The sequence below is a fragment of the Porites lutea genome, chromosome 3, assembly GCF_958299795.1.
Source record: "Porites lutea chromosome 3, jaPorLute2.1, whole genome shotgun sequence".
Classification (NCBI taxonomy): domain Eukaryota; kingdom Metazoa; phylum Cnidaria; class Anthozoa; order Scleractinia; family Poritidae; genus Porites; species Porites lutea.
In genome coordinates this window covers 27,442,642-27,458,010 of record NC_133203.1, presented here as the reverse complement: position 1 = coordinate 27,458,010, position 15,369 = coordinate 27,442,642, and the positions used below count along the sequence as shown (strand labels likewise).

Genomic DNA, 15,369 nt, shown 5'->3' with positions numbered 1-15,369 from the left:
CACAGCTTTGAACAAATCCACTTCTTTAACTTTCAATATATTCCTTTTCACGACAGACTCAACAACTGATCGCTCAAGCGTAAGAAATTCATCCGACATTAGAGCTTGCTCAGTGTGCTTCTCAATTACTCCCCAGCACCGATTTTCCAAATCTTTATCCTCAAATTTCTGAGCTTGAGGAAGAATGGAGAACACATTCGACGCTTCTAAATGTTCCCGGAGATATTTAGTGCATTTATTAGCCAGTGAGGGTACAATATATTTCTTTGCCAAATATAGAACCTGCATCACATTACTTCCGCTAAGCTTCACATCATCGCTGTACAAGTAACGAAACAACTCTAACAGGCTCTCATAATCACAGTCAGGCAGTTGAACAGTGCCTGCAGTCTCTGCCATTTCACCATAGAACATGGCAAAGAACACAGGGCTGCTAATTGCGAGAACAAACTTGTGGGCTGGAATGCTCTTCTGTCTCTTTCGGCTTTCACTTTCGTTCAGCGACGCAGGAACTACAAACTTCACATCACTTAACAATTCGTTATTAAAAATAAACTTGGTCCTCTCGCTGATGGTTGGGCATTCCGTCTGCCAGTTATCATCAAAGGTAGCCATTCTGATTACCACGTAGCTTTTTAGCTAACGTCAACACAACTCACGAACTTCCTTTCCTCTCAACCAAGAAATTCGAAAAGGCTTCTGAGTCTGCGCGGGATTGCACGAACCATAGGACAACCATACTTTGTTTGAGTTTCGAACGAAAGCAAAATGCAAGAATGGCTTGAAAATGTTGTTTAAGATATCCCTTTATTAATGGCGGCTTCAAACTCCAATATAATTTTGAACTTCGACAAGCATTTTCCAGAACTGAATGACTGAAGGTAAATGAGCGCTGCTGGTGAGTACCGGTCTTCAGATCGGAGCGGGAGATACCCTGCGAGCTGAGGCTACATTTTCGCTGTGTGAGCTATCGTGCGAAAAGTAGCCTCTGCCGAAAAGCGTTCAAATCTGTCCCGAAATCTGGACGAATAAATTAAAAAAAGGGTTTTTTTCCTTTTCTCGACCGGTTTAGAGCATTGCTTGAGCATTGTCGCAATTTCTTTATTCCCGCGAAACTCGCGCCATTTGACGACAGACCTGGCCCCAGTTGTTCAAAAGGTGGATAGCGCTATCTACCGGATAAATCACTATCCAATAAATTTATAAGTATTAGGGAAACCAACTGTGTTATCCAGTAGATAGAGATTTATCCGGTGGATAGCGCTATCCACCTTTTGAACAACTGACGATTAATTTAGCTTGCGAACCGCGTGACGAATTTCGCGCATGTACGATAGAAAATTGAACGGTTGTCGGTAGAGGCTACTTCTCGCACGCCAGCTCACACAGCGAAAATTTAGCCTCTGCTCGAACGGGTAAGCGTTAGACCGCATAAAATTCAAACCCCGGGCGGCTCCGTCCAAGGGCTTGGATCATGAAAACTGGTGAGATCATGCTCCGAGCAGGAGGTTTTTATTCGCAACCTGACTTCGTCAGCCGCGAGAAAAGAACGTATGGCGCCTAGAGTAAGTTTTCCCCCACTTTTCGTTTAATATATATATTTTTTCTTATCGTATCTGCAAAGAACATAAGTGTATTCATGTCATAAAGTTCATTCAAGAATTCTGGTCAGTTTCCTAATATGAGAATTTTAAAATTGAATCTGATGTTGCCTTGCGAATGCTTTTCATGTATATAAGACTTTCTTCCGAGAAAACAACCTTCACTACTGAACCCGTTTGAAAGTTTCACTTACCGTGCTCTGATCACACTGACTGAGGGCATCTTTGACAAAGTTTTCCACGACAGAGTCTACTTCTGACATATTCACGGAATCAGTAGCACCTGGACCAGTAGAGTAAAAATACAACGAAACATCAAAATATAGGTATTTCCAGTGCTGATTTGGACGTGTTCTCCACTTGGTTTGATTAGCCCAAATGTAGAAAGCCTTTCGTCTTGAAATCGGAAAGGATAAAATCCCTGTTTAACCATGATTTCATATCAATGTTCTTTCTTAACTCATTAGTTTGACTATAGGGAGATCATATGTTTCTTGCGCAAATCGTAACTATAATTCACTTCAAGTACAACATACAGTAACTTCGTTGCTCACGTATTGCGGGCCAAACAGATGACCCTTCTTGCCAAAAACACCATGTGGATGGGGTACTTTTATATTATAAAAAGAGGTATAAGAGACCCTGTTAAAAGGACGTACATGCACAGCCGAAGTTCTCGTAAGCGACCCCTGGGAAATTGACAAAAGTGGTCGTAACTAGAGTTGGCCGCTTATGAGAATGAGCGACCGCATGGTAAAACAATAGAGAGTGGCCGCGCTTACAAGACCTTCAGAAACTCTTTAAAAGTTCTGTGAGTGGTCGTTGTTATACAGGCTAAGTGGACGCTAAGGAAATAACCTTGAACTTTTACAAATTAATTCCTGCACAAGATCTTTGTCTCAACGAAACATTAGCGCTGTGTGTAGTTTAATTAAAGCGTTGATTTATATGAATAAGACTCTGAGCGGTGGCTTACGAGAGCTTTTCATTACAATGTTTAGGTCACAGTTCAAAGGGAGTTTCTCAAAGGTGGTTGTAACTAGAGCTGGTCGCTTACGAGAGTGGTCGCAAGGAGAGAGAGCTTCGACTGTATTAGCTGGTAGTATAGTATAGGTAAGACTTACCCTGAGACTGGCTGTTCCTGGCATGTACAATTCTACAAAGAAATAATTTAAAATAAATAATACAAAAAAATCCAGATGAGTGAGTAGGGGGTTTCAGTGAACTTTCAAAATGAGGCGAAGTACAGAACCATTCACATGAAAATGAGTGTTTTATTATTAACGATATTAGATCTGTCCCTAATAAGCATTACGGGACTCAAAGTTTATTTTGTTCATAACAAAATAATTTGAGCCACATAATTAAAAGATTTTACGCCAGTTTGAAAATTTCAAAATTTACAAGGATTTCTTTGGAAAATCAAGGGTGGCACCCCTACAAATTATCTCTTTAATTTTCGTTGGCCGTTGCAGTCTCTACTTCTGAGATAAAAGCCTAAAAATAGAAGGATACCTAATTTTTGCATGTTTTTTCAGTTCCTATCGAAATAATTTTTCCAAAAGGAATTGTTTTCTTTTTTACAGAAAGTTGTTAACCGTGGACAAAAAGCCTATGTAATAATTTTTTATTAAAGGTTACGGAGTGCTGACGACAACAGTCAAAAGTCAAAACGCTTTAGCTCCAATGCTGTGCTTTGCATAGGTTTCAAGTGACAGATGGTCAAAACACGCATGATCAGGTTACCAGGGGTAGAAGGTTGAAACGTGTGATCAAAATGCTTTCTGTGCATTCCATTCTTTCTTAGTGGAAGTCCAAACCAATGCTGGCTACATACATGCGACGCATGCGTAATAACAACCTAGGGATTGGGATTGCGGGCTCCTCTTGTCACCCGTAATTATTATTTATCTATTTACTTACACGTAGGTTGCCAATTTTGGCAGGATCACCGCAACAGTGCTTGAAGTCAATTACTGTGGGCCCCTCAACAGTCCCTCCCTCCATGAGAGATGGACCACCACATGATACCAGGGACTGTGGGCCCTACTCTTTACGAATAGTGTGTGGGTTCTTTAAAACATCCTATAGTATTTATATGTGAGCGCTAGGGTTGTGAGATGAGCTTTATGGTTACCTTGCAGCAGCTGACAATAAAGACTTGAGCATTGCAGATATCTCTGAAATACTGACTCCATCACTGCCTAAAAAGGAGACAATTACTAATTATTCCTGACCAACAACTGACAACAGTAAGAAAGAAATCAAATATTATAGAACAATGGCCTGCTTCAAACTTCAATGCAGCGATGATAGAAATAAACTTTACAACTAGGTGTTTGTTTCTTTGTAAATACACCACTATAGTTCGCTATCATGGCGTTTTTGCTAAACACCAGAAGTGAGAACTGGCCTGCCTCACTATAGGCCTCAGCAGCTGTGATGGAGACTACCCAGACCTGTCATATTTCACAATAAAATATTAGTCGACTGTTTCAAAATTTCCCCTAAAAACAACCACTGCCAAGCATACCATTTGAAAATAGACTGATCTGGCTGGATAGTCATGATCAACAGAAGGATTTTTTATTGAAACAGAATGAAAGTCGGTCTGGCCAAGCCTTTGTGGCAGGTGCAAACAAAAGTGATAGGAAGGAAGAAAAGGAGCAGCTGTTTCCCTCCCTGATTCCATCCTCTACAACATAGGCTAGGTCTGACCAGCCCCAGCACCCTATAACTTACTAAATAAATGAACCTTATTAACCCATTCGCCCCTGAACCGCCCGTAACCGCCCGTGCGGATCCAGGTCCTTTCTACCCTTTGTGACGTCATCAGTTTTAACGGTCAAGGACAACTTTCTTCGCTAACTTGTGCAGAGTGAAGAGATCTTTCAAACCATACCAGAATGAGTACAATTCAGTCAAGGACACCGGAGAAAGAAGCAAAAAACCACGTGACAAGGACCTGAAAATCTCCATGAAAATCTTGTTCCATTACCCACCTACCTTTCCTTTCACCTAATCCTAAGATCCTAAAAGCTTTCCTAAAAACTCTTCCCACCAAAATGAAGCCTACTAAATGCCCAGCAAGAGAAAAAAAAAATGAGGCAAGAAAAGCGAAAAAAGAAGGGAAGAGAGAAAGCGAAAAGTAAAAGTCAAGACTGCTGTGTCACTTTTAAACCCAAAAACTATGTCGAAATTTTGCTTTCTGCGCATGCCCGAACTTCGCAAGCTGATATTTTGCATCTGGATCAGAAGGCCGCCAAGTGTACGACCTGTAAACCGGTTTGTGGTAAGTTTTAGCTCTTTATAGCACGACAGTGACCAGAAAACCACTCGACTAGCTTCAAAACGCGTTTTTCGGCAAAATCCCCAGGAGCGAATGGGTTAATATCTTTAATGAATATTTTTAGAACTCAAATATCCATTAGATTTCAACTTAACAATTATTTAATACGAAGCAGGTCACTATGTCTTACCATCAAGGTTGAACTGTATAGGGCAGCAATAGTCAAGAGATGAACATAGGGAGAAAAAGAAAGAAAAAAAGTTATACATTTTGCATTAATCAATTAAAAATAACATTATAAATTAAAAGGAAAGCCAGATATTTAATATGCCTTTAGTAGACACCAAATTTTTCATGAGCCAAGTTCTCCAAAACAAATGTATCAAAATTTGGACAATAATTAGCTTGCATTTGTGACCCAAATTAACAATAAATTGAAATGTGAAATTAATATTGTTTGTTTATTCACTCAGATGCTAAACTTAATTAAATTCACTCTTGAGGGGTCTTTAAGTTTGACTCACAAAAATTTTGGTGTCTATCCTTTACATTTAAGTGTTGTGAACAATGATGACAGAAATTTACACACTTAGTATTAAATTAAGGCAGGATATAAGCTGTCATCAAGAAATCAAGCAATAAGATTAACTGAGATGTGTAATTAATTGATCATGGCTGAGGACAAGATGTATGCATGGATAGGTATATTTGACCAAGCTTTTAATTTTACTTGTGCTTTTATGGACCCAGACAAAGTAAAAAAGAATTATGCTAATACCCAGCGATCTTGACCAAACTTGTATTTATTCAGCAACTGATCAATAAAGGTTGGTTGGATCATAGCCAAAAAGAGAACCCTTTCAGTGTGGGATTGATGTAGGAAACCCAGCTTGCCTACTCAGGAAACCAATCAGAAAACAAAATCTCTCCTGATCGTGGATTCCACCATTTAATTTTAATAGTTATTCAAATAAATTACGAACTACAGGGTTAGTTTGTGAATGCTGGCAATTTACAGGCAAGTGATGTGTTTTGAGGAATTCGAATAATAGAAGAACTGTGAAATCAATTCTGCTCATCAAAAAGCTTTTGGGGCTAGTTGAAATGAAGTCTGGGCTCGTAAATGCTAGGTTCAGGTTGCCCGAACGGCTTGAGCTGTAAAAATGATTTTCTTTGCACCCTGGTACATGTAGTAATTACAATTAACATGTTTACTACTTTGCTAAATTTACCATATCAAAGATGATCTGCCCTCTTTCTTCTGTTGAACCTCTCAAACACAGTGCAAGACCTCCTATATTTTTTTAAAATTTAAAACATTTAATAAAAGTAAATGTCACCATAACTACATTTTAGCAACAGAACTCCTTGGCTGGGTTGCTCGCAGTATGGTTAAGATAGACCAGGCTTTAAGTATGAAAATGAAGAAATGTCCGGCAAAGTGACTTGAGTGACTTCTATGGTGACCTGCAAGGTTCTGTTTTAAATTTGCCTTGTATAATACTTTATATTACTACATGAGAAATTTCTGCAATTATTTGATTGGCTTAGAGTAGTGCAGGTATTTCAGCTTAATATGAAATACCCACAAACCTTTTGCGGGTATATAAACAAATAATAGCAAGATTTGTACGTGATATTTGGCATAAATACCACTCGTGACATTTCAAAATATTATTTCTCAAATTCTGAAATTACGTGTAACAATTTTGAAATATCACCCATATGGTATTTATGCCAAATATCAACAAATCATCTAATATGAATCACTGGAAGAATTCATTAGCTTAAATCATGAGTCACTTAATTTAGGACCTTTATATTCCACAGATCGAGACCTCTTCAACTACAATTTAAATTCAAAATCAGAAAGCTTACATAATTAGCAGGAATATCATCAATTTATTATATTAATTCTAGCTCAAAATTGCATGTTTTGATATTCAAATAGTTACAGCAGACTTGAGTTACATGTAAAATCAACAGTAACTGTTACACTGTCTTCAGAAAAAGAAACAGGAATCCAAAGCAAATTTAAACCTGTCTGTAGTAAAAACCAGGCTTGGAGACACCCCCTATATGCAAAAGAGTGGGGTTTGGTCCTTTACTTAATTTTGATGAATTGCTAATCACTACAACTACAATGTATGGTTTTCTCACCTAAGAACTCATCGCAATCGATATGACCATTTTTGTCTTTATCAAATGCTGCAAACAGTCTTCCAGCCAAGACGCCATCCAATGGAAAGTAATGCAAGCTGAAAAGGATATACAATGCTCCATCTCTTTTTCATCAATAAACTCAGACCATCAACATTAGGGATAGCTTATATAGCTGCACCCACTTTCCCTATCTTTCCTTCATTCATTTTAAAAATTTCACACCAACAGAACAAAGTGAAATTAAATTTGATGACATAAAACCACTGACTCTTACAGCAACTAATTGAGTCATTACATGTAAGTGTAATAAAGACGCTTGAGGTAAAGGGATACTTCCCTACATTTTCTTCTTCCACCATAAATCATTTTTGGTGGACAAATAAAATGTAAGGAAGTGCCCCTTTACCTTAGGGACACAACTGTAGACAGAGCACAGTTACTTACGGTAGTTAAAAAGCCTCTCGGTCCCAAACACTCCTGGTAAACAATAGTAATTGTACCATGTACAAATGGCTTATCCCAGTTTTCATAAAGAAATTGATGTATGTTTTTTTTTTTTTTTTTTTTTCTTTACTGTCCTAACTGAAACCAGCCTGGGCATTGCACTATTACAGGTTTTCTGTTTGGCACAAAACAGGGTTTTACTCAAATTAATTTGAACACACAACAAATAATGATTCCTTCTACATCTGAACTTAAAATTTTCTAAAAGGATAAATTTTAGTTAGCTGCTCTTAATAATAAACAAAAGTAAAAAACTCAGATAAATTATTAATACTTGTAATTATTGATTAATTTGAATGATAACATTTATTTTGATGAACTGACAGGGCCCCACATGCTCTAGCAGCGCCTGCTGGTCCCCCGGGTGCCTATCTTTGTTTGGCTCTTAATTGGGCGACTGGGAAATCCTAATTTTTTTCACAGATTAGTCATTTGCTTTAAGGTACCCTGGATTTCACAGGTTCAAAGCACTGGGCTCCCTTAATTTTTTTTAGAACACAGCTGCCTTGACTGCTGGTATAACTGCTTTGAATATCTATTTAATATAATAAAGATATCTAACAAATATATTATTATATACAACTTACAAAGTATTCCTGTCAATATACTTGTCCCGGGGAGAGAGGGCTGCTAATTTATGGTAAACATTCACCATGTTTTGAACTTCACTTTCTGAAACTAGTTGAAGAGACAAGAGGTTCAAAGAATATTAATTGTATTAATACTCAAATCAAAAAAGGTAATTTCCTTAACCTTTATCAGGGACAAAATTGAATTGCCTTCTTTTGGAAATTCAGAGGACTGACTTTTCAGAAACAAAATAATATAAGTAAGCATGTACCGGTTCTCCCTGACAAGAAATCTGCGAAATAGAGCGAGCTATATGCTTTAAGAGTCTCAACCAGTGGACCCTAGACTGTAGCACACGTAAGTCATCTGAGGTGGCTTAGATCAGACACGAGATTATATTTTTGTCATTATCTGACCTCTATAAATAATCATTAAGTTCCTAGCCAAAGAGTAAATCTGACCCCTAGAGTCATAATCGTATTTAGCTCCTAGAAGTGAAATGATGGCTTTATATTTACTTAGTGAAGTGTAGTGTCCGGATGCTATCGCTCACTGGTTCTTCATTTTAGCCTTCGGTCTTCCAATAATATAACTTAAAATGTATATGGTGATGGTAGAACTTGATTGCGATTAAAAAGGGAGACTTTAGCAAGAAAAATGCGTCTAGCCTGCCTGCAGATTTCTCCCGGAGGCAAATGATATTTTTGTGCGGATTCCCAGGGGTGACATTTGATATCAATAACATAAAAATGTGACAAACGTGCACACTTACATCTGTTCAATGGACCCTTCTTGCTGTATAAATCTTTCGGCTGTGGGGCTTGGACTACAGGGCTATTTGAATGAACACTGTTCCTCGGTTGAACTTGCTTGGCAAGGTCTTGTCCCATTGTCCGCTAAAGTTGCAATTTTATACTTGTTCTTCGCTTCATCGCTGATCGATGTTTAAATATTTTTCGCAGTTTATCGTTTTCTTAAAATTACACCTTCATTATCTAAGCTGGTAAGCACATGTCCTCAACGCTTCCATGCCAACGACTTCTTCAAATCAATACAAGATTAAACCTAGCCTTCCGTTTATACCATGACAGGAAAAATAAGAAAGCTTAGCTCAATCTAAACTTATCTTTTAAAATTAGAAGCCAACCGCACGCAAGGCTCCAAATTTGCTCCAACAACGAGAAATCGCCGATCTTCAACAATCCTTCAACTGAATTTCAGTGAATGTAGAGTTTTACGATATATTTCACTGCCCACCTTGGTATCTTCGGCTTGTGGTTTTGCCTTGTCACTGTCTGATTATGCACCTGTTTTGCTAAAAAAGCACATCTATGTAATATGCATACAGCTTGCAAACTGATGTGTTCGCCAGGAAACGGTCAAAACATAACAGCTCTGAACGCGAGAGGACCGGAGCCGACTCAAAAACAACCGGGCATTTCCGGTCACGTGGGTTTATTTCCATCGTGAGCCAGAACTTGGAAGAATCAATGGTCGAATGGTCGAAATGTTAGCGTGGATAAAAAAGAATAAGTAGCTGTCTACAGTAAACTCCGTTAATGCATATAGGAGCCTATAACCAATAACTTCTACAAGTCACAAGATTGAAGTGAAGGATAACTTCCCTTTCGTCTAAAAGGGCTCAAGTAAGTTTATATTGTAGCAGAATTCGCGAAGTTATTGCCCGCGAAAGCGCGCGAAGGGAAGTTGTTTTTGTCTTCCAGTATCATCTGTGTTAATTTTTCCAAAGTAGGCGGAATACTAATCTGTGAAATAACGTGAAAAGAAAAAGTGTGCCAAAAACTGGTATATCGATATATGCTTGTTGTGCTAAAAGCAGCTCTTGTAGTACTCATCAATGTTCCTGCGCGCAGGGCAAACTGGGAGGGTGGTAAAGAGAGTCGGGTGAGTGGGAGAGGGGGGAATTCCGTTTCATGAAAAATAAAATGACCGGTTACATCCAGTTAAATGAAACTTTCTCTCCGCAAGATCATGTCTGAGAAACAAATGCAGGCATTTCACACACTGATGACATGTCATTATTACTCAGGTATGGTTAGTACAGGAGGACCCCGCTGTCAAGAACTCAGATAACTCAAACTCCCCACTAACCCGAACTATGTCCTATTTTCCTTGGATTTAACCCTACTTTTCAGTCACTTTCACACAGTTCACTGGAACTCAGATAACTTGAATTCCTTGCTAACTCAAACTAAATTTAGTTTCCCTCGATCAAAATTTACCTCAATAACTCGAGTTCTGGTTCTTGGAACTCAGTAAGAATGCTATCCCATTAGCTTTTCCTTGCCGTGCAATCAGTAAAATTCCTAAAACTAACACTACACACAATTTGTTTTTTTTATAAGAGCAATGAACAGATCACTTATTTGACAATCATTTCCCTGTATTATAACAAAAAAAAAAATGCATAATCATGGTACAATTTCTGATGAGATAAGTTTATTTTGCTCTGTACTGTATACTGAATTGTTGAAAAATCAGTAACTATTAATCTTAATAACAGTATTATTATTATTAAGCTATCAATATTAACATGGGAAATAGAAGATTTAATCAAACGCGAAATCTCGAACCCCCGCTAACTTTAATGTCTGTTTTTGCTTCCCTTTAGGGTTTGTGTTACTGGGGTTCTACTGTACTTCTGATTGGTTCTGCTGCGGCAAGGGAAACCTGCTTCAACCAATCAGAAGCAATACCCAGATTTGGGTAGTGACATCTCATCAGTATGCAATTTCTGCATTCATCCCTAGGATGTCATTTTGTGGGGAGTCCAGTGGTGGTGTGTCAAAATAAATTGTTGTATGTTTCTCAGGCTAGCAGATATCTTGTCAAACGTACACTCCTTGATTTTGTAAAAAATTAATGGCCTTAATAATATGTTTCTTTAACTCATCAGGTTGTTATTATGCAGAATCCTTGCCCCGAGAAGAAGTATTTTGAATGTACCAAATGCCAGAAGACCTTTGACAAAGCAGGGAACTTAAACAGGCATCTAAAAATACATGGTGGAAATGATGAGAAGCCATTCAAGTGTGACCAGTGTGAGAAAAGGTTCCATCAAAAATCGAACCTGGAGCGACACTTACACACCCATAGCAAGGAATATCATTTTAAGTGTGAACACTGTGGAAATGGTTTTAAAACTGCATGGAATCTCATGCTGCATAGAAGAATGCACACAGGAGAAAAGCCTTATCATTGTATGGAATGTGACAAAAACTTCCGCACATCTACACACCTTGCATTGCATAAAAGAATTCACTCCAACAACAAACCATACAAATGTGAACATTGCGCTAAAAAATTTAAGCAAAGCTCTCAGCTGCAACAACATAAACTGCTTCACCTCGATAGGTTCCTGCACAAGTGTGATATATGCGAAGCAAGATTTCCAAGAGCTTCTTCATTGAAATCTCACAAAACAACTCATACGGAGGAGAAGCCTTTTAAATGTAGCCACTGCAAGATGTCTTATAAATTCAGATCCTGCCTCCTTAGACACAGAAAGTCCTCAAAATGTACCTGTACATCATCGCCACAGTGTAATACAGAGCCTGTTGAGGGTTCTCTGGAACATGATCAAAAGGATAACCTCCGAGGAAAGAAAATACGAAAGGACCTGCAGCAATGTTGGATATGTCTCAAAAGTTTTGCTCGTTCAGCTAATTTACTTAAGCACATTGACAGACATTGCCAAATTACCTGTGGTGATCATGATTCTGATGAAAGAGGTAGCTAAAATGTGAGAATTCTGTTGTACACTGTGGTTGTAATTGCATTTTCTGTTTTACTGATGCCCCTAGCAGAAGAGAGGAAGTGCCATATAACAACTGAGGTCTTTTGATTTTTTTTGTCTAGACTAGTACGAGATGCATCTTTAATTTATCTATCTTTTTTTTTTTTGTTTGTTTTGTTTTGTTTTGTTTTTTCCACTGTGTTAAGCTAAATTTTTGAAGGTTCCAGTTCAAGACAGCACAGGATAATAAGATGTTTGAGTTCCACAGTCTGGACTCTGTCCTGGGGTCAATTTCATTGAACTGTTTTTAAGCTGATATTAAGGTTTTGCTGTTGTTTCAGACTCTTACACTTTTTGCACTTCCAAAACATGTTATTCAATTGACTAGACATCACATTATTTGAATGCTGCTATGTATTGTATGTAGCATACATGCATTGTTTGTGTGCAGCCACATACAGTACACTCCTATCACACATTACACAAGAATAACAGTCATGTGCTACATTGTATGGTTCCAGAATGGATCTGTCCCATAGGGGGTCATTGGAAATTCTGAGGGCGAGAGCGGACTTAAAAGGCCAAAAGTGTTTAAGAAAGTATGAAGGTAAACTACAAGTTGGTAAGGGTAGGGTGGTCAAAGCTATCCCCTATATAGAATCAATTTTCTTAGGTAATCCCTCTTAAGGTATTTGTTGTAACAAAACAGACCAAAATTTAATACAAATGTCTTAATAGTGTATTATTTTATTTATTTGTTAAAGTTTTCAGATCTTTACATTTTTTTATGTCACAAATTCAATGGCAAATTTTGTTTTTATTGTTATGGGATATGACAGTATCAGGAAGCCCTTTTTTAAGCTACTGCAAATGAACAAAACGACAGCCAATGTTGTTGGCCCTAGAATGTTGGGAGTTGTTGCGTCCGTGTTGGCAGTGGTGTGTAAACGGATGCAACAACTCCCAACATTGTTGGGACCTGCAGTGAATTGTGGGAAGGATACAACACATAAGACTTTGTAGGCCATGTGTAATGTGCATCCATGGCTCCAATAGTAGAGCTGTGCAAATGGATTCAACATTGTTGCGCTACGCTTCCGCGATCACAGAAGAAATGCTTGGAGTTGTTGGCTCAAAAGTTTGACCAGTTTCAAACCTTGCACAACAACTTCTAGCAAAGCGCAACAACCTGCAACAGGGTATGCAGACGCACGCAACATGAAACATCCAACAATGTTAGGAGTTGTTGGCCAACAATGTTTCATCCAATTGCACTGGGCTTCATAAGTATCCCAAGAGTATAAAAAAAATTACTGGTATACCTATAATTTCCAAGGAAGTAATGTACTAAAAATATCTCGAGAGGGAGTACCTAGAGAATAGGACCTTTCTGGATTATTAGCTTTCTTTTTTCACCCCTGATATTGAGGCAGTTGGGTATGGGGTAACTATGTTAATTGTTTTCCTAGTCATCCGACCAATCAGCTGACCAAGAAACATAACACACAGCACAATTTTTAGAGCTTTTGCCAGCTACCCAGGCTACCAATGAAAAACAGTCTTAAAGACAGTCATTTATGTTTGAATGCCAGATGATGTCTGGCACTGCATATAACTATCTAAATATAATAATAATAAAATGAATTATTGCTTTAAAAATCTATTTTAATCTGAATATTCTGCTATTGTGCTAAGCCACACACACAAAAACAAAGTGAGTCATGACTCTTATACTCTTGTAGTGTTTATCAGAAAAAAGGTGTTATAGGTTTTGAAAGGTTTTATTCCAACTAAAGGTTGTATTTTGGAATGCTACTGTTAATGGATTATTTCATTAAGTTTTTTCAACAAGTTAAATAAATCATGGAGCAGCTGTTTGGAGTTCCAGGGCTTGTTATTTAGCTTTTCAAACCATTCATTCAAAAGAGTGTCACCTGTATCATTGCCAGTTGAGAGATGTTGTTCATAAACTGGCGAAGAACTGAGTTCATACATAGGCTTGTGAGAGTCAGGAGTGAAAAAGTATCTGTGTCCACCTTCACTACTATAATATTGACTTATATTGGAAACATTCTGCACGTAAAGAGTCCCGGGAAAGCAAAACTTAGAAACAGCTGCATCATAACTTGATTCGTCATCGTCAATCATGCATTGCTCTAAAACAGAAAAGATTTCTAAAACTCGCAATGGAACTTTGTCTCCTTCCCAATGGATATCATCCTTGTAGTTGTTTAACATGAAAAAGAGTATATTCTTTACATGATATGATCTCACAAGCTTGTGGCAACATCTTTTGCAACCAAAGATGTCGCTTAGTTCTGGAAGGAAAGCTGACAAAATGCATTTTGCAGTGCGGTAGGCTCTAATACGACCATCTTCTGGTGGCAAGGATTGAAAGTGAGAAAGTTCTAGAAATGGAGCGGTGATTCGAGTAGAAATAGCTTCAAAAGAGAAGTCTGCCTTCCCCAGAATTACAAACACCTTTAGGGGTGACTGCTTCATGATATTATTAATGTATCCAAACAACAATAATTGAGCATTAACGTACTCAGTGAATTGTGGATTAACTTGCTCTGGAATGGAAAGAGCCCCCTCAAAGTCATCGGCGCTTACTGGTAAACACAGACACAAGTCAATGTCTATGTTTAAGTTTAATTTCTCACACACCAAATGCAGTGTTGAGGCTATACCAGACCCACATAGTGTTGTGTCCTTAGTGGTTACCCTTCTCCAACCAGATGGTAAACTTTCATCAAATATCTCAATAAACAGTTCCATGAACTTGGAGCGCAAGGTAACATCAAGAAACTCGATACTCCCGGAATGATTCTGACATTCAATGGGTAGAAACTCGATAACGGATGTGTCCTTAACGTATATCCTTATCAAGCCCTGCCGTAACACAATTTCGAAATATTCTTTGTCTGCAAAATACTCCATAACAACTAAAAAGTCGAATTCGTCTAGAGCTTCTACTTTCGTTTTCTCAGCTACACTTCCGGCCTGAATGAGTTGACATTTTTCAAAGCATTTGTAAGACTTTCCAAGTTCGCATAAGCTGTCATTCAACATGGTCGTTACTTGAGTTAATAATTCAGTACTTGTGCAATTATTATAAATGTCAAGTTGGCGAGAAAAACTTTCCAAAAATGAATGAAATACCGGGCCAACGGAAGCTGGAATGTTGTGCACTGGAGATGAATTTTTCTCGAAGTCAACCTGACTCTCTGTGCTTTCTGGTAATTCCCACTTTTCATATGGCCAGTTTGGGACTCTAACGTTGACAAAATGGTCCTTATTTTTTAAAGCAGGCTTTGCTTTTGACGCCATTTGGCAACGCAGCCAGAAAATACAGCCGATTTGAAGAAAAACGTGAGGCGAAGATCCGATGCAGGTAGGAAACCTGTGGTTCATACCTTCGGAAACCGTCGGCGGCGGTCGGTGACAGGGGTCGGTGACCTTCGGAAAAACACAATACCGCAAGG

At 38.3% G+C, this 15,369-nt stretch overlaps 3 protein-coding genes across 3 annotated transcripts in view; all 3 read right to left on the bottom strand.

Annotated features, from left to right (window-relative positions):
• The window catches only part of LOC140929554 (BTB/POZ domain-containing protein 6-like), a 1,432-nt gene extending 817 nt beyond the window's left edge, over positions 1–615 (bottom strand). Inside the window, exon 1 of the mRNA XM_073379308.1 lies at positions 1–615. This exon is cut by the window's left edge and continues 817 nt beyond it. Coding sequence (XP_073235409.1) covers positions 1–615 — 615 coding nt within the window.
• The window catches only part of LOC140930838 (uncharacterized), a 38,518-nt gene extending 29,058 nt beyond the window's left edge, over positions 1–9,460 (bottom strand). Inside the window, exons 1-8 of the mRNA XM_073380547.1 lie at positions 8,900–9,460; positions 8,145–8,235; positions 7,051–7,148; positions 6,123–6,184; positions 5,081–5,093; positions 3,739–3,805; positions 2,726–2,757; positions 1,796–1,884 (exon numbers count right to left, since the gene is read on the bottom strand). Of these exons, the coding sequence (XP_073236648.1) occupies positions 1,796–1,884; positions 2,726–2,757; positions 3,739–3,805; positions 5,081–5,093; positions 6,123–6,184; positions 7,051–7,148; positions 8,145–8,235; positions 8,900–9,017 (570 nt within the window). The 5' untranslated portion in view covers positions 9,018–9,460. The remainder of the gene's footprint in view (positions 1–1,795; positions 1,885–2,725; positions 2,758–3,738; positions 3,806–5,080; positions 5,094–6,122; positions 6,185–7,050; positions 7,149–8,144; positions 8,236–8,899) is intronic.
• Positions 9,461–13,249: 3,789 nt separating this feature from the next.
• Positions 13,250–15,254, bottom strand: LOC140929553 (uncharacterized). Its single transcript, XM_073379307.1, has one exon. It carries the CDS (start codon positions 15,212–15,214, stop codon positions 13,703–13,705), a length of 1,512 nt encoding a protein of 503 aa, XP_073235408.1. The 5' UTR covers positions 15,215–15,254; the 3' UTR covers positions 13,250–13,702.
• Between the last annotated feature and the right edge of the window lie 115 nt (positions 15,255–15,369).

Excerpts from the sequence above, each read along its gene's own strand:
- LOC140929553 (XM_073379307.1), bottom strand. The coding sequence starts at position 15,214 with ATGGCGTCAAAAGCAAAGCCTGCTTTAAAAAATAAGGACCATTTTGTC.